The sequence below is a fragment of the Larus michahellis genome, chromosome 9, assembly GCF_964199755.1.
Source record: "Larus michahellis chromosome 9, bLarMic1.1, whole genome shotgun sequence".
NCBI classification, from domain to species: domain Eukaryota; kingdom Metazoa; phylum Chordata; class Aves; order Charadriiformes; family Laridae; genus Larus; species Larus michahellis.
The window spans coordinates 11744295-11762467 of record NC_133904.1 but is presented as its reverse complement, the minus strand read 5'-3'; the positions used below and the strand labels follow the sequence as shown (position 1 = coordinate 11762467).

Genomic DNA, 18173 nt, shown 5'->3' with positions numbered 1-18173 from the left:
AAAAAGGTGCACGTTTTTGGTTGGAGTGACCTACATATTTGAACAGCAAAACAGTGGCAGATTCGTTGCAAAACACAGGTGTGGGTTTACTAACTGATTTCTGTAAAGTAGATAGTGGTTTAAGAACGCTAATTTACAGCAGATCACAATCTGGAATTGTCAGGTTGCCTGCCGAGGTCTTGCCTTGCCCTAGTTTTTCAGGGATGTTGCAGTGTTTTCCAGAGGTTTGTTGAGGATGTAAAAATTTAAATCTTTATATGAGAGTTTATTCTACTGGTGTGAAACATGGAGTTCTAAGAAGTTACCTACATGCACTAGGATTTTTAGATTTGTGTATGCATAGAAAGAGTATCTACATGTTTGTACACTCACTAGCTATTTGTTTGTAATTTCCTCATGGTTTAAAAAAAGAAAAAAATTTTTAAATTCAGAAAGCAAGACTAAACAGAAATAATGGACAGCGATTGTATAACTCTAATCTTTAAATGTACTTCACCACTAATAACTTTGAATACTAACTATACTTATTTTACTGGAGCCAAATTTTTAGTGTATGTTCCTCTGACATCTCTAGCATTTAGAACATACTCTTCATTCTTACTGTCCACATTTTATAAAACTTGAGGTACAGTGCAGCTTTCCATTGCGAAGCCAAGTAGATTTTCATTCATCATACAGCCACACGCTTGGTAAAAATCTGAAAAGTATTTCTTGCAACTGGGAGGATGAAGGGTATATTGTAAAAGCTATCTCAAAAAAACTGTCTGCTTTTCCTTCATTTGTCATACGTACATAAAAATATTGTAATTCAGACTGCCCTGTTCCTTTCATGTGAGGAGGATATGCTTGAGCAAAATTTTAAAATGTTAGTTTTACTCTTTGAATTGTGGTAATCCATGCCTTAATGTGGGAAAAGCAGTAGTTTCATATTAATATTTTGTTATGGTGATTTTTACTTTTGTGTGTTTGGAAAGTCTTGCCTAGTGTAAACAGGCACACAGAACTTAGATGGTTTGTAACCCTTTGCCGTGGTGATGCAAACTATTGGCATGGTCAGAACATCGGAGGTTGCCTTTGATTTTGAATACTGTTTTTCAATTCACTGTGTCAAAGGTCACAGAGACAGCATGGAGTTACAGCGGTTTAAAGAGTCAGCAAGCAAAATGAAAGAAAGAAGTGCTGATATTGAGGTAAGCTTGAAAGACTTTATCAAACGTGTTAATGGGGATAATTGGGGGTTTTTTCCGAGCTGTAGCTTCACGATATGTTTTGAAAAAGTCTAGGAGCAAATATCATCAAAGAACTTGCAAAATGCAGCCTGTAAGGAACGTGTATCTGTTTTATGGTTTAAAAAAAAAATCTTGTGACAAATCATGCAACCTTAACTATACATCAAGTACTGTTGTTTCATAATATGATACTAATGAAATACGAAATGAGATCTGAGGCTGGGAAAGATGAGATGACTACAACTGTGAATTAAGATAAAATTATGTATCCCATATAACTAGTGTTTAATTAAATGTTTAATACTCATAAATCTCAAGGTCAGCATTTAGGAAGATTTTAGTAATTTATATGATATTTATATGAACAAGATGATAGTGTATATGACTTTAAAAAGTGACAAAAATTATTCATTATGCTTCCAAGAAGAGAAAGCCTTTCTAATAAACATGGCATAAACTAAAATGTTCAATAATTTCAATTTTTGTAAAGAATAAAAAAATAACTAAATGGAAAGTGATTAATTAAAACAAACCTGTCCTCCAAGTGCTATAGAGTGTGTGTGTGTGTGTGTATATATATATATATATGTAAAGCTAGTTTTCTCACTCTAGCTGTTAAGTTAGTAAATAAAAGTTACCATTTGCAGTTACCCCTCATTCAGGGGAAAATCTATTGACTTGAGAATTGCATTGTGACCATTTGCAATGTCAGTGTTCTGCTGAGCTGCTCCTGCTGGACCTTCTGATAAGTATAATGTGTGACCAAAAAGCTTTTTGTGTGTGTGTACATTTGGCATGGTTTTTTTGGTAATGTTTACAACTTGCTTTGTTTTTTTTATTTTTATAGGAGCAACAGGAAGACTTCAAAAAAGCTATATTGGAGGGCATAGAGACAACCAGGCTTCAAGTAAGTAAAGAAGATTTCCATTTATGAGGCATTATTTTTACCAGATACTGAATATATTCTTTATAGCAAAGACAGGGAATTCAATTTTCTTATGTCATTATCCATAAGTAAACCCTGGTCATGATTTAAAAAAAAGAAAAGAAGAAAAAAAAAAAAGTCATAGTTGAACTTTTGTACAAATACAGCTGGATGTCTCCTTGACATGGGTCTAAATAGTTCCAGCATTTGGTACTATGGGGATGCAAACTCCAGTAGCATGTCCAGACAGTACCACTGTTCTTTAGCTGTTAGTAATAACAGTTGTCCCGTCTTAACTGGTGGGACTGGTTTGATTCTTACCTTTCATGTAGGCCCTACAAGTTATTGATTGGAAGATGCTGAAGATGTATGCTGAACACTGAAATGTATATAGACCTAAAAATGGGTCTTCAGAAGACACTTTCAGCAGGTGCATTCTCTGTGTTGCATTCCAGTGAAGCATTTTTATTTAGGGGATGTAAAGAAATATATACATACTTATATAAACACACATTTTGGACATGCGTATGTACACACACACACACGCTTGCGTGTATGTGTTTAGGTGTCCAGGGGGAGGTATATTCCTTAAGTGAGAAGGATGAAAAACAGGGGTAACAATTTCCTAACTGTTACAAATCTTGGAATCAAAGCAGGGCGTAGCATTTCAAGTTCTAGTTTTTTATTCTTCAAAAATCTTGAATTCAGGTAACATTTTATTCAGGTAACCATTGGAATTAATAGGCTGGTTGTGGGGAATGTTCCAGCCCTATGCCAGTCTACACGTAGTTCTAGTTTGTGATGAAACTGCCTTTCTCCTTTTTTGCAAAGGAATACTTTGTTGTGAAAAGCTGACCCCCTCAGCTGATGTTCAGAAAGTATGTAATTATTATTAAGGAATAAGTCCATGAGGAAATTCAGTTCATAAACTGTAGGGTTTTATGTGGCAAGACTTCTCTAGTTTTTGTTGCTGTTTTTGATGGGTTCAAACTGAACTTTAGTTTGTGCCAGAGCCAAGCTCGTAAATGAGACTTGATAGTTAACAAAGGCATGTGACAGAATAGCTGAACTTGGTGCTTGTGGAAATGCAGTGTAATGTACGGTTCTGTAGTTGTATCTTATTGTAATGTTCTCTTTAAAATAATTGTTTCAGTATGGGTCAGTAGTCCTAATGTGCATCTGAAATTGTTAGAGCTGATGGTTACTATGAAGAGCATATTTACTGAATTATGCACTCAACTTGTACATTTTTGTGCAGCAAGGTATTTGAGGTACGTCCAAGAAAAAAAAAAAAATGACTCCTAGATAGTCCTAGAAAAGAAAACTAGGCAGACTGTGTACCAAAATAGTACAGTTGAAAACAATGATAGTGATGACTAATGATTTGTGGTTTGTGGTTTTTTTGTGTGTAGGGTCTTCAAACTGACAGTGGTCTAAGACAATCTAGTTCTTGCGGTGGGTTTACTGATCCTCTGGCAGTCCATTCAGAACAATGTAAGTGTGTCGTCTTTTCAGGTGACCTAATTTTAGCTCTAAATTATATTGATAATGCATATTCTGAGAAGATAAAAAGGAAACACAAGAAGTTAAGGCATCTTGAAATATTTTGATGGTTGGTCCTGCTTGAATCTGTTCCTGTGTCTCATTGTGGTTCTTCTAGGCATGCCAGCTTGATTCTGCTACCTTGCATTTGCCACAGATAGCTAGAGCCATAAAAAGCTAAGTGTTCTGGTCAGGACTGTGCTGGAATCTTGTAAAGATCAGATAGGTGTGGATCAGGCCTTTTTTATGAGCCACAGTAAGCTGCCTAGTTGCTCACTCTGTTAGAAGATAAGCAACAGCGACACACAGCATTCCTTGTCCAGTTATGAATCTCTTTCATTCGTAGTATACAGCAAGAGTAGAAGACCATCGAGTGAAGACACTCAGCAAGTAGACTCTAAAGCAGCCTTACTGACGGTTTGTATCCTCCTTTTTTGTTGTTGTTAAGCAGCACTAGACACTGTGAACAAATAAAGGAGATGAAAATGATTGTGTAAAGAATAATACTGATTTGTGGACTCCTTTGTTCAAGGCGGGAACAGAAGGGAACTGTTTTGACTGAGGGAATAAGTTGTGCATGTTCTCTACTACATATTGTGCATATTCTCACTATGAAAACACATGCTGCTTCCTGTTTATGGAAAAAAACCTGACTTTTTGTTTAAGAAAATAATTATTTATATAATCCATAAAACAGTAGTGAATAATACAGCCTTATCTATTCTTTTAACTGTAGTTCCCATTCCTCAGTTGTATTTGAGTCTTTCCATTCAACTACAGTTCAGTACAGCCTGGTGAAATATTTCCGATAAACAGGCTGTGCTGCAAGATCTTAAAATAAGTTACCACCCCACCTCCAATTAAATATCCGACGTTTTCCTTACAAAACTGAAACCTTCTTTGTATTTCCTCTCTTTTATTTTAAAGGATTGGTTGCAAGGTCGACCTTCAAATAGTAGTCAAATGTAAGTAAGCTTTCTACCAATGGTGCAATTTTATTACTCTGATTTGGTTTTCTTTTTGGTTGTTGTCTTTGGCTCTAGTGGTATTTGGTGGTGTTTCATGAAAAAACAAGGTTTAAGGGGTTTTTTTCTAATAAATAACTGAATGTGTTCGCTGGAATGCTTTGACAGCTTCTATTTAGATTAATGGGGTCACATGTCAGAGGGCAAAACATGTCCTTAAATGAAAATGACTGTGTCGACACTTATTAAGGAGCTAGCTTCCTGGTAAACGTCTTTTCCCAACCTTTCAAACTGTGAACCTTCTCTGAAACTGTGCAGGCGTTGCTCTTGTTAACAATTATCCCCTAAGTTAACTGTTAAAGTCATTACCTTATTAATCTGATAACACAAGGGCAAGCTGTTGTGAACAAGTTTTAATTAAAGCGCCTCTGTGGGAATGAGCTCTTGTGATGCAAACTCTACATAAAGTTGTGCGTGACTTGGTCGTATTTAAAGTATAGTTCTAAAAACATGAGATTACTTAACAGCCTTCCATTAGTGTTTTGTAATTAAGAAACCAGTACTGCCCTTGAAAAATAGGATAAAAGCAGTACCATGAGGTTAACAAGGTGACCTTAGGATGACGTGTCAAAATTGGTGAATGCAAAGTAAGTTTTTCAGAAGCAATAACTGTTGGTTTTGTGGCATTTCACAGGCCATCTGAAGAAGATACATTGAATGGTAAGTTTGTTTCTGCTGTAAACAAGCTGGGAACTTTACATATAAGCAACTGTTTGGGTCTTGTATGAGAATGTATTTAACTACTGATAACGTTTGAACTTAATGGACCCATAATAGTGTGAGTTTGGTTTTGTTTTTTAAATAAATAGCTTACTATCGCGGAATCACGGAATTTCAGAGTTGGAAGGGACCTCTAGAGATCATCTAGTCCAACTCCCCTGCTAAAGCAGGATTGCCCAGAGCACATTACTCAGGACTGCATCCAGGCAGGTCTTGAAAGTCTCCAGAGAGGGGGACTCCACAGCCTCCCTGGGCAGCCTGTTCCTGTGCTCTGTCACCCTCACCGTAAAGAAGTTTTTCCTCGTATTTGATCGGAACTTCCTATGTTCCAGCTTGTGCCTGTTACCCCTCGTCCTCTTACTGGGAACCACTGAAAAGAGTCTGGCTCCATCCTCCTTAAACCCACCCTTTAGATACTTGTAAACATTAAATAAGGTCTCCCCTCAGCCTTCTCTTCTCCAGGGTAAAGACTCCCAGCTCTCTCAGCCTTTCCTCATAAGGGAGGTGCTCCAATCCCTCAGTCATCTTTGTTGCCCTATGCTGGACTCTCTCCAGTAGTTCCCTGTCTCTCTTGAACTGCAGAGCCCAGAACTAGGCACAGTACTCCAGTTGTGGCCTCACCAGTGTGGAGTAGAGGGGGAGAATGACCTCCCTTGACCTGCTGGCCACATTCTTCCCTATGCAGCCCAGAATTCCATTGGTCTTCTTGGCGACAAGGACACATTGCTTGCTCATGGATAATTTACTGTCTACCAAGACCCCCAGAACCTTTTCTTCAGAACTGCTTTCCAGCAGGTCCACCCCTAGCCTGTATTATTCAGCACTACAATTTTTAATTTTTTTCCCCCATGAGGTAATAAAGAGCTAAGCATGATATTTAATTTTCTGCACAGCAAATCTTTTTCAAACTCTAGTTGCTTGACAAGTGTTCTTTGCATGTGGTAATTTAATACACAATACAGGTAGCAGGCAGTATCTTTTTTTTTTTTTTTCCCTAGGCATTGCTTCTCCTTTCAAGCCTATCATGGATATCAATTACTATTACTCAGGTCAGTCCCTCTTATGAACTAATGTTCATGTTTTTAATTACACTTATTAGATCCTTGATCTTTAACAAATGCTGTAATTTTTCTCTAGCTGTAGAAAGAAATAACTTGATGAGATTATCACAGAGCATTCCATTTACTCCTGTGCCTCCAAGAGGTAAGAATTGTACTTCTTGTTGCTGGTTCGCTATGGTCTTTTGGGGAAGAAAAAGAAAGTAAAACTCTGCACAGATTCTTTCTAATACAGAATGGTCAAGATGAACTTCACACATTCTCACAGCAGGTGTGAAACTAAACTTTTAGTGAAATAAAAGAAATCTAGAGTCTGTCTTGCAACACTCAAAAACATAAATGAGTGTGACACCTTTTCTAGGGCAGCTCACTTGATTATGAAATCTGGGTTTAATTGTAGTTGTCATCACAAATGGTGATACAGGGATGATAGTGTTGTACTAACACTTTTTATAACAAACTATTCTGGAAGGATTCCTTTAAGTTGTCTTGACTCGTACAAAGTTCAAACACATATTTATTCAATGTTCTTAATGCTGTTTGAACAGTGTCATTAATAGTACTAATTAGGAGGACAATACTGCTGTACTACTTTGCTGCTGCATGAAAGAGGTTGGAAAGGAGTTCCCACTGGATAGTTTATATTTTTTTGTTAATTCAGGATATTAGTAACAATTTAATATTGCAGCATGTTGAAATCTAAGAAACTGTAGGTTTTCAGTGCTTTTAATTTTAAACTTGGAAGATTAAGTGCAGTAATTGCTTTTTATGTTGTAATGTAGGTGAACCAGTCACTGTGTATCGCCTCGAAGAAAGTTCTCCCAGCATCTTGAACAACAGCATGTCTTCCTGGTCACAACTAGGACTCTGTGCTAAAATTGAATTTTTAAGTAAAGAGGAGATGGGAGGAGGTTTACGTCGAGCTCTTAAAGTAGTATGCACGTGGTCAGAACATGATATCCTGAAATCAGGACATCTTTATATCATCAAGTCTTTTCTTCCTGAAGTTGTGAATACTTGGTCAAGCATATATAAGGAGGACACTGTGTTACACTTGTGCTTGAGAGTAAGTTTTAGCCTTGTCAATTATTAAACATAGACAGGCATTCTATGTTAAACAGGATTCCCCCCAACCCCCCAAAACCCCCCACCTAGTATATACTTACTAAAAAAAGAAAAAAAAAAGATGTTAGTCTGGGGTTCTCTATGAGCTAAAGGGTTAAAAACTCTGCTCCAGCATGGTTTACTTAATCAAATTGCTTGAATTCTTAAAACGGAGACATAGTTTAAAAAGTAAGTAATTAGTTACCCTGTCTTGGGGGGAATAGACACTCGCTGTTCCTGCTGCCTTTTTGGCTCCTTAACGTTCCCTGTCATACAGTGCAACTAATGAAATATGGGCTTTGACTTGTAGGAAATTCAACAGCAGAGGGCAGCACAGAAGCTCACCTTTGCTTTCAATCAAATGAAGCCCAAATCCATTCCATACTCTCCAAGGTGAGTGTATTTAAACTTCCATTATGTCGCATGTTTCTGACATAGAAGAATGCCTACAAGGTTGTTAACAGGTGGATCAAATATATTAAGGTACTGATACGTGAAGATACATCTTGAAACATTACTATGAATATGTCAAGCAGAATTATCTTCAGCAGTGTTTTGTATTGATACTTTTTGTACCAATTCCAGCTTAGTGTGATAATGTAAATAACTTTGTATAATAATTTCAAATTACTTAAATTAGTAGTGAATCAAATAAAAATCTAGTAGTAATGATATATTTGGCAGTTATTTTGGAAATATATTCATTAAGTATCCTTTGTACTAGGTTCCTGGAAGTTTTCCTATTATATTGCCACTCTGCTGGCCAGTGGTTTGCAGTTGAAGAGTGCATGACTGGAGAGTTTAGAAAATACAACAACAATAATGGTGATGAAATAATTCCAACTAACATGCTAGAGGAAGTGATGCTAGCTTTCAGCCATTGGACATACGAGTATACAAGAGGAGAATTGTTGGTGCTAGACTTGCAAGGTAATGTCCTTGTTTTGGAATTGAGATTGGGGCCAAGGTAGATGTTTGTGGGTTTTTCTCTTGTGATAGCATTTTATTGAGAATTTGTATGCCTGTAATAAATAACAAGCATTATTTAGTGCACCTTGGTCTAGTTAAGCTGAATCTATGGTTGTCTTATGGGGAATATCATAAAATCTTAGAATAGTTTGTGTTGGAAGGGACCTTTAAAGGCCATCTAGTTCAACCCCCCTGCAATGCGCAGGGGCATCTTCAACTAGATCAGGTTGCTCAAAGTCTTGTCCAACCTGACCTTGAATGTTTCCAGGGATGGGGCATCTACCACTTCTCTGGACAACCTGTTCCAGTGTTTCACCACCCTCAATGTAAAAAATTTCTTCCTTACAGCTAGTCTAAATCTACCCCCTTTTAGTATAGAATAGAATATAAATAGTATAAAATAATAAAGTGTAGTATAGTATAATAGAATATAAATATATACATCTTTTTCCTAAAGATATGCACCATAAAAAAAAATAAATTGGTTTGGGGCCTATTTGTGTAGTGCCAATATGGTAAGCTGTATTTATCCCAAATTGTGTGTCAGGTATTCTGGCTGAGAGAACTGTATAGGAAACTTCTTTCTCGTGCGTGAAAAATAATGTTAGGAATTGCAGGCAGATGTAAAAATAGGTGGAGGAAATCTGAGAAGTACAAAGTGCTTGTTTAGGAGCAATTTTTGCAAGGGTAGAGTATCACATACCATTTAGGTTGTTTTTTGGTTTCAGGAGGGGAGTGTGGGGGGGGTGTTTCTGCTTTTATTCTTGGGGAAGCTGAGAAGTCATAGCTAAAGATGCCAAGGCTTTTCAATATTAATGTCTTTATGTAATGTATCAGATTTAACTTTTTCTTCGTCTGCTGTTTGAAGGTGTTGGTGAAAATTTGACAGATCCCTCTGTGATAAAAGCTGGAGAAAAAAGGTACGGTTAAAAAAGGATTTAAAGAAAAGTATTACAAAATTTTCACCAGAGAACAGATGCAACTCATGTTTATGTGCACTTTATTTCTAAGGTCATATGATATGGTGTTCGGTCCAGCCAATTTGGGAGAGGATGCAATAAAAAACTTCAGAGCTAAGCATCACTGTAATTCCTGCTGCAGGAAACTTAAACTTCCTGGTAAGAGTTGCTGTATTTCTTCTTCCGAGACACTCATGTCATGAAATGTTGTATGATATGTAATGAAATAGTTATGTCATGCTGTGAAAGTGGAATAAGTAATAAACTTGCATGATTCCTGCCTGTTTCACACTTCCCTGCCAGCTTGTTTCTCACATGAAGAGACGTCATTTATTTTGAATTTGAGTTGTAAATCCTAGTAACATCAAAACAGATCATAGAAGGATCCAATTTCTAATTGACTCAATACAAGCTATAATATCTATAAATAGTATATTTCTGAGGTTTCCATCACTTCTTAAAGCAGAGGTTTAGGCCTACGATTACATGTATGATAAAAACATCCTTTTTTGATATAGTGCATATTGAGTGCATATTCTTTATAAGCGCATATGCGTACCCAATTCTTTGAAAGACTTTTATGCCCCATTGATTCTACTAGCTCAAGAAATAATAATCAACGTGACTTCCTTTTGTTTGTACAGATCTGAAGAGGAATGATTACACACCTGACAAGATCATATTTCCTCAGGATGATTCCCCTGAACTGACAATTCAGCCTGGAAGCTGCACCAAAGAATCCGATTCAGCTAATTCTATTCGTCTGATGCTCTAATAATGTGACCAAATCAGTGGCTTCATCCAAACTTCATGGGATGTCACAAAGTTGTCACTTATCTTTCCTTCACCAATTAAAAGAAAGATATGTCAAAACAAGGATTGCTGTCCTATAAGTGGAATTTTGGCTAGTCCATAATCTAAGGACCTAACAACTTGTGATAACCATCTACAGAGAACGGCTTAGCAGCTCATCACTTTAAAGGTTGAATAATGACAAGTATTTAAGATATGTTTTTAAAGGGGCTTTTTAGCAGAAGGTTTATTTTTTATTTTGTTTTGGTTTAGTGGAGGATTTTCTTTCTGTAGTCCTGTGGTGTGCAATATGCCTTCAACCAAAAGGATTTTGGTAGTTGATGTTTTAAGGTAAAGCATTTGTCCGTTTGGCAGCTGTCTGACTGTCAATCAGCAAAAGACAGGAGAAAGCACCTACCTCTGTAATGCCGGAGTATTCTTTGAGCGTTTTTGGAAGTGTTCCACTAATGTTTTCTCACCGGATGTCTTTTAATCTGGCCTTTTGAAGAGGACAGAGCCAAATGAGGTGTATATATAATGCCAGTAGGCTGAGGTTGAAGGTAGGGAACTTGATCTGTTCCAGTAGAGAGAGAGAGTGTCTCCTGAATCAGGATTCAGCTTCATGGCTGTAAAGCTGGGTTGGTTTTTTTTTTTTTGTGGAGTAGAACCCTAATTGTGCGTAATGAAATTTCTTGTTTTATACATTTCAATTTTATGAAGTCACCGTCAAATAGTAACAAAGCCATGATAGACTGGTATAATCATATTTAATAGAAGAAATAGTATGTACTGGTCCAAATAAGTTGCCTTGTAAGAACACAAGTTGGAAGTGCTTTTCCTCGTACGTAGTGACTGCTTCAGAAGTTATGCCTTCCAAAGATCTCGTAAAACCAGTATATCAAAACCGAATGTACACATAACTTTTAAATGTATTTAAAATTGTGTAGATAACATCTTTAATGTTATGTTATTTGTGGTACTTATTTAAGACAGACTAGAGTTGGATTCGCATTATGTAAAGTACGGGAGATTGCAATGCACCTTCATGCCAATAAAATGTAATTTAACTGTCCCAAATATTGTTGAGCATTCAGCAAGAAAAAACTGTTGTCCAACTGAAGTTTCATGCTGCGATTTTTTTGTTACATAGGTACTAATTTGTAATTTTTAATTAAAAGGGCAGTATATAGCTCTATAAATTTTTTATTCAGTAGTGTATCTTATAGATACAGACCTAAGGCACGAACACAATAGCTGTTTAAATGGTGTTTTATGTTCGACGGGGAAAGGTAAAATGTTAAAAGGATATAATACTGTATACATTTTGTATATCATTAAATCTTTAAAGAATCTAAAATAAATTTATTCTTGTTTACAGAATCCTGCTGTCTGTCTTAGTCTGAAAGGTTATTTGGTTGAATTTAAGTAACTCTTTATGCAGAGAAGTAGAATTTGCCATGCTGGATCAAAGCAGTTGTCCGCCTCTGAGGTATCTCAACTTTGGCTAACACCAGAAACTGGGGATGGGGGGGAAGAGAAATATCTCATAGTAGATAAACATATGTGATGGGGTAAATGAGTAAATGAGATAAAAATATCTTAAAGCACTTTAGAGTGTTTGTTTTGAATTGGGAGCTGCTTCATGGATGCCTGACTGCATCCCCTTCTGTTACTGTGAGGTAATGGGCAGTTACTCAAGAGGTACTTGCACACTTCTAATGCTATATTCTTAGCCAAGTAAGAGCAATAGTTAATCTGTAAGTGAGGCCGGCTCTTCAAATTGAGAAGGATTTCTAGAAGAACCTCAGGTGTTGTGAAAGTGTGACCAAATTCAGTGTATGAATTGGGAAAACCATTTTGGGAAAATTGTAAGAAAAAGTTAGGAAACTCTTTGTTTCCTGACGTAAAAATGCACAATTAATTTTTACAACCGTGGTACCTGTCTTCAGTAGTTTTGTCTGTGACTCATTTATTAACAAAATGAGCAGATGAGACTTTTCTGTGGTGGGTGTGTGTGATGGTGGGGAGTGTTCCCTCTGCTCTGTGTTGCAGTGATGAGGGCCTGAAGCCCTTCAAGACCAAAGGGGACAGATAGGGTTGGGGAATGTGTGTGAGACTTGGAGCAGTTAACGCTCTACGTATTTATATACATCTTCCTGGCATGAGTACTACCTTACTCCGGGAGACTTACACCTAGAATTATATGAGAAACCTGTGTCTAATTTGGGGGAGGGAGGGGGAAATCACAACTTCCATGAATTATCTTCTCCCTCACACTAGCAGAGAAAAATCAGGATATTTTCATTAGAAGAAAAACCATTGAATAACATATTAAACTGAATATTATGTACTTGTAGACGAGTGTTGGTTGCTTATGTAACTTCTGTTTTAAAATGCACTTTAATTTCCTTCAGCATCAATACTTCTTTATGCAGAAACCTCAAATGTGCGAGTGTGCTAATTTAATCTTTTAATTAACCCAGAAAATTTAGCATTTTTAGCTGCATTCTCGTAGTATTTAGGTGTTGAAACACCTAGAGGTGATCCGTGCAAAGGCGAGTCTCCTGGGGAGCTGGTTTCCTCGCTGCTGCTCCGCAGCCATGTGATTCAGAAAAGGAAGGATTTGGCTTTTAAGCCCCTGGCAGTGATTTCCTACACTTCCATTCTTTGTGGCTGCATCTCACTTAGTGCCACAACACTTAACACTGCAAGGATTCGGAGGGGGGAAAAGACAACAGCTGAAAATTCAGTAGTAACAGTTTATGTTGAATGTTCCTAAAAGATCGATTGGGGGGAAAAAAAAATTAATATGCTTCTGAAAAAACTTTGGATGATTTAATCTTTCTTTTTACAATGAACACTTTTCCTTGCCAGTAATCCATTTTGTGGTGAGAGTAACGGTAAGTTAATTCTCAGCCCCTGAGCTTGCAGTACTGATGTGGATTTGTATATTGTGTTATGTTGAAATAGTAAATCAAGATCTTGATTTGGATTCCACAAAACCGGGAATAAGCATATGCTTTTGCCCTCCTGAATGATGTTTGTTAGCGTTGCTGATTATAGTACTAAGAGAAAATTCAGCTATATGGATTTATAGTCTTTTTAAAGTACTGACAGTGTAGTTAATGATTTGGGTTATTTATAGTTTTCAATACAAATTTTGTTCTACCTGCATGATAGCTGTTATAGATTGAATTTAACTTATTGTTTCCCAATAACGGTTTCAAAAAGTCCTTTTTAATGCTGCCATCAGCCTGTATATGACCACAGCACGTGCTTTTCAACATGTTTCTTCAAGTTATCTTCCTTCTTTTCTTTAATGTGTTCCCCTCTGTAGGAAGGCAGACTCTTACTTATGGCAAGAACATTTTTAAGAATCAGTAGAAGTCGAAACAGCCCCCGTTAACCCTGCAAACCGCTAAATCGTTTGGAGCGGTGTTGTTCCCTGTCCTGTATAGGAAAAACAAATTACTTGGTTCCTTCCTTCTGTCTACCGTTCTCAATATGTTTTCCAACATATCTCCTTTGGTGCTCCTGCTCTGACTAAATGTTGGCTCTGCTCATGCTTGTCACTAACGGAGTGAAATCAAGATACAATTCCTTCATGTCGGCTACCATGGGGCCAAAACTTTGGCGCAGCAAATTACTCTAGAAAATACTGTGTTTGCGTGCACTAGCACATCACTGTAAATGTAAAGTTCATGAACAATTTGTGGCTGCTAAGCCTTTGGGGGTTGTAATTTGGTTTTGTGCTTATTTTTTAGAGCAGATGATGAGAATATTTAGTCTAGTAACGGGAGCTTGCCAAGAAAATCAAGGAGCGAGTTCCTGACATGGAGATTCCAGATGAAGTGGGTGGGAAAGGTAAGATATGCCAGGGGTGTAGGGCTAATTATTGTTTCATTAGTAATAATGAAATATATCTCAGTATTATTTAACCATGTAGAAGGTTAAGGCATGTCAGCGTCTGTTGTTGCACTGCACCAGAAGCTAATAAAATAAAAATAAAAAATAAAAAAATCCAGGCAGTGGTTTTCCATGTTTGTGCCATGCTGATACATTGTTGGGTTTGTGCTAGGTATGAGGTACAGATAGTGATAGGAGGAGCAGTAGAAGTGGAAACTAAGCCCCAACAATTGCTGAGGGGTGTTGCAGAGCAGGAAGAGGATTAGGACAAATTGCTTTTTGAACTGTACCTGAGTACCTGAAAAACTCTTTCTTGCAGGGAGCTTTGAAGTCAAGAAAAATGGTGAGCTGATTATTTCCTGAGACTGAAACTTCAGGCTTTCCCTTTTCAGATGATGTGAGTAATGACCAGTGGCATCCTTCTCTCATCTTGTTTCCACAAAAATGCAGTTAACTGCAAACAAAAGCTGCCCCTTGGAAGGTGACACTAGGCACGAGGAAGCTTTGTCATCCCTCACACCCTTGTTGCAACTGAGCAGATCCATTGCAGAAATTTGCGAGAATTTTGTTTCTTCGAGTCAGATGTTTGTGGTTGTTCCTCAGCCTCTGCCGTAGCCTTAGCTCAGCCTTTCCCTGAGCTAGCACCAAACACCTGACTTCCTCCGTCCCACCGAGTATCAGTCAGTGTGTCCTTCCGATAAGTCTATGGTAGAAAATACGGTATTTGTTCTAAGTAAGGCTTAATAACGAACACCATGTGGCTCCTGTTCCACTTGGGTGTAGAGGCTGGGGATGGACATCACCTGGGTGGAACAGGCGGTGGGAAGGGAGCAGCAGCACAGAGCGGGAGCCGGGATGCGGCTTTGTCAGTCAAATCTGTCCATCGTGTGAGAGACCAGGGGTAGCACAGGTGTGCCACGAGCAACTGGGAACACGAAGAGATGAGTACTGGAAGCACCTCTGCCATTCGCCGGTGACAAAAATGGTTCATGGGAAGACAGAAGAATAAAACCAATTGATACTATTGGTTATCTTTCTTTGAAGGGATCTTTCTGAGTGCATGCCAGGTGAGCTAGTGACCCAAAGCCAGAAAGACTCGTTAGCCCTTTCTTACCCTAACAAAATGTGTAGCTATACATCCCACCATCAAAATATTACAATTTTGATTTCGACTTTTCTTAGTTTGTTTCCTAGAATGGAAAAGCTCCAAAAATGAAGAATAAAGGAGACACTGAGGAAAATCACACAAAGCATCAAAAATTTATTAACAGGGAGAAGAGCCCAACCTGCTGAAAGTGTACCCTATAGTCCAAACTAGGAACAGATACTTACCGTGGCTGCTTTTGTCAAAAAGAAGATAAAACCAGGAAAACAGAGAGAGTCATCCCATTGGAATACAATTTATCTAAGTGGCTAAATTCCAATAAAGTAAAACGAATTCCTTACCGTTCTTGTCCTTTCTTAATACTTTCTTCAGCGTTGCAACTGCCCTAATTCCTGCTTGAATTTTATTTCTGTATTAGTGTATGTTATTAGAAGTTCATTCATGCTTGTTTTCCCCCAAAGAGCTGCAGGAATAAGCAAGAGGCCTTGGAATCACGGAAGTGTTGGAGGTGCTCTCTCACAAATGAGAACGGAGGCTCCAGCAAAACAGGTTTTCAGAGAATTGACAGAAGTCCTGTACTTTTGTGCAAACCGCAGATGCAGTACGGGCTTCAGTCCATACCTGCGCAGAGGTAAGAGTATGAGTGTAATGGCAACAGCTGGTGTATTTCGATTATCCAAAGCAAAACACGGAACCGCAGTGTCTCTGCATCAGGCCTTCGGAGAAACCCGCAATGGTACTTGTCTCTGCGTTTTACCTGTAGCGCTTTGACAAAGCCACTCCATCTAGGTGCAAACAGTCGCAGCCCCAGGGGGGAAACGCATTGCAGTTCAACCTCGTATTTTCCACATTTGAACTTCAATAAATCTGCAGAGAGAGGCGGGATTGAATTCCTAGCTAGTTGAGATTTGTCAACAAAACTTAATTAAACAAATACTTCAAGGTGGGGGAAAAAAGCCAACCCTGTGAATATACTTACATGTTGGTACGTATTCAGGCATTTGTACGTATTTGTGAAAAGTTTTAGGTTTAACCCACAGGATTACACTTTAGATTTTAAAACATTTGAAAGTCGTGGTAAAGTACGTGGAATGTTACAGTTCCATTTACAAAATAGTTGTAGATCCGATTTTGAATAGTAGAGGGGTGTGTGTGTGTGTGTGTGTTGCTTTTATATCCCAGTTTGCAGATACAGTTTGGGAGATTAGTAGCAGGGACGGCAGATAAACTGTCCAAAGAGCGCTGGGAGACATCCTCTGCTTGAAGCTTAACACGTGAGATAATGAGGGTTTTTTTAATGGCTTCCCGGGCCTCTTCTGTGGATACTTGTTACTTCCCAAATTGTACGTTAAATAAGGAAAAGCTGCTGCTCTTCAGTGGTGTACAAAATTCAGAAGTCAACTACCCTGTCTCATTAGCTAATTAAAAGACAATTCTCTGCTACTACTACCTTTTTTTCCCCCAGGAAAATTTTCCAACCCCCAATGAACCAATTCAGCGTGATGTTTTGAGGTGATTCTACCTGTTTATGGCCAACGCCCTCCGTCGTCAGTGCCCTTCCCTCAGAGCACGGTAATAATAAACGTTAACCCAAGTCGGAGCAAACCTGGATAATGGTGGGTCAGGCTGAAACCCTCTGTCTGGGGGGATGGGGGGGTCACAGATGTGTTTTGGGTGGCGCGTAGGAGGGAGACGGAGCCAGGTCAGGCCGGGCGCATTCCCCTGGGCAAGGACCAATGGAACAGAACAGCATCACAAAGCCGTGTGGCAAGGGGAGCCGGGGGGACGGGACGGGACACGTGGGACCACGCCAGTGGCGCCATGAAACCCAACAGGTACCCAATGGTACGAAGAGCAGCAGGCAAGAGGCAGCCCCCCTGAGCTGGGGCGAGCACGGGCTCCCCGCGAGGCAGCCGGTGGCTTCCTGGCCGTCTGTATGCAACCGGCCCAACGTGCTTTCCCCTCGGACTTGGCGTTTCTTGGAGATGGCTGTAAAAGATGGAATTAAGTGTTTTCATAGGAGACTGGTCTATAGGTAGAGCTGTTTGGAAATGTTGGCTCTACTGTTATTGAAATTTAAAAAAAGGGAAAGAGTTTTGTAGTTGTTTTGTAGCTATCGGATGACAAAATGGCTGTTGGCCAGACACAGGAGCCTGGGCAGGTGGTGTTGAGCTGAAGGGAAAGAAATGGCTTTCCTTGAACTACAAGGATTGTTGAGGTTTCAGAATTTTCCCTCCTGCAGCAGCAGAATAAAATAACAGCCTCTAAAAATTCAACACCAACAAGCACATCTGGGTCGTGCAGGGTCTGTGTTCAGACCTCGCTTCTGCCTAATTGGGGATGGGGACAGTTTGGTGCAGGACAGACTTGTGCAGCAAAAAACAAACCTGCTGAAATTTTCTTACCCTGATTTAAGTAACATTCCATGGAAAAAGTCTAAAGAGCGACACGTTTATAGTGTCAGCAGGACTGCGACCTCTGGTTTGAGAAAATACATCAGTAGCAGCAGACCACTGAGGAAATGAAATATAACATGTGTTCTGTAGGGAGAAACGCTTAAGGGAGCTGTTTACAGCTGGTTGTGGTTTTTGAGTGATTGTGCGTGGAGTCAACGACTAAGTGGAATTTTAGGAATAGCTGTAAAACCCCAGGTATTTAAATAATACCTCTTAATGACCTGTATCACCGTATTGGGAAGAGCTCCGTGTGGGAGACGGAGAGTCTTTACTGCTGTATTAGCTCGATGGAAGTAAATGTGAATGTGGCTTAGAAAGAAGATCCTGAAACAGCAGGAAACGCCTCCTCAAGACAATAACGCTTTCTGAAAACTGTAATACAA

General features: G+C 38.8%; 1 protein-coding gene across 2 annotated transcripts in view; it reads left to right on the top strand.

The window, feature by feature from the left end:
• The window catches only part of TRPM7 (transient receptor potential cation channel subfamily M member 7), a 58152-nt gene extending 46449 nt beyond the window's left edge, over window positions 1–11703 (top strand). For both annotated transcript variants that reach the window (XM_074601531.1, XM_074601530.1), the window contains exons 27-40: window positions 1114–1190; window positions 2077–2136; window positions 3567–3648; window positions 4043–4113; window positions 4624–4661; window positions 5356–5381; window positions 6440–6490; window positions 6579–6644; window positions 7282–7565; window positions 7914–7996; window positions 8328–8533; window positions 9441–9492; window positions 9584–9690; window positions 10176–11703. In XM_074601531.1, coding sequence (XP_074457632.1) covers window positions 1114–1190; window positions 2077–2136; window positions 3567–3648; window positions 4043–4113; window positions 4624–4661; window positions 5356–5381; window positions 6440–6490; window positions 6579–6644; window positions 7282–7565; window positions 7914–7996; window positions 8328–8533; window positions 9441–9492; window positions 9584–9690; window positions 10176–10306 — 1334 coding nt within the window. In that variant the 3' untranslated portion in view covers window positions 10307–11703. The remainder of the gene's footprint in view (window positions 1–1113; window positions 1191–2076; window positions 2137–3566; window positions 3649–4042; window positions 4114–4623; window positions 4662–5355; window positions 5382–6439; window positions 6491–6578; window positions 6645–7281; window positions 7566–7913; window positions 7997–8327; window positions 8534–9440; window positions 9493–9583; window positions 9691–10175) is intronic.
• Window positions 11704–18173: the final 6470 nt, after the last annotated feature.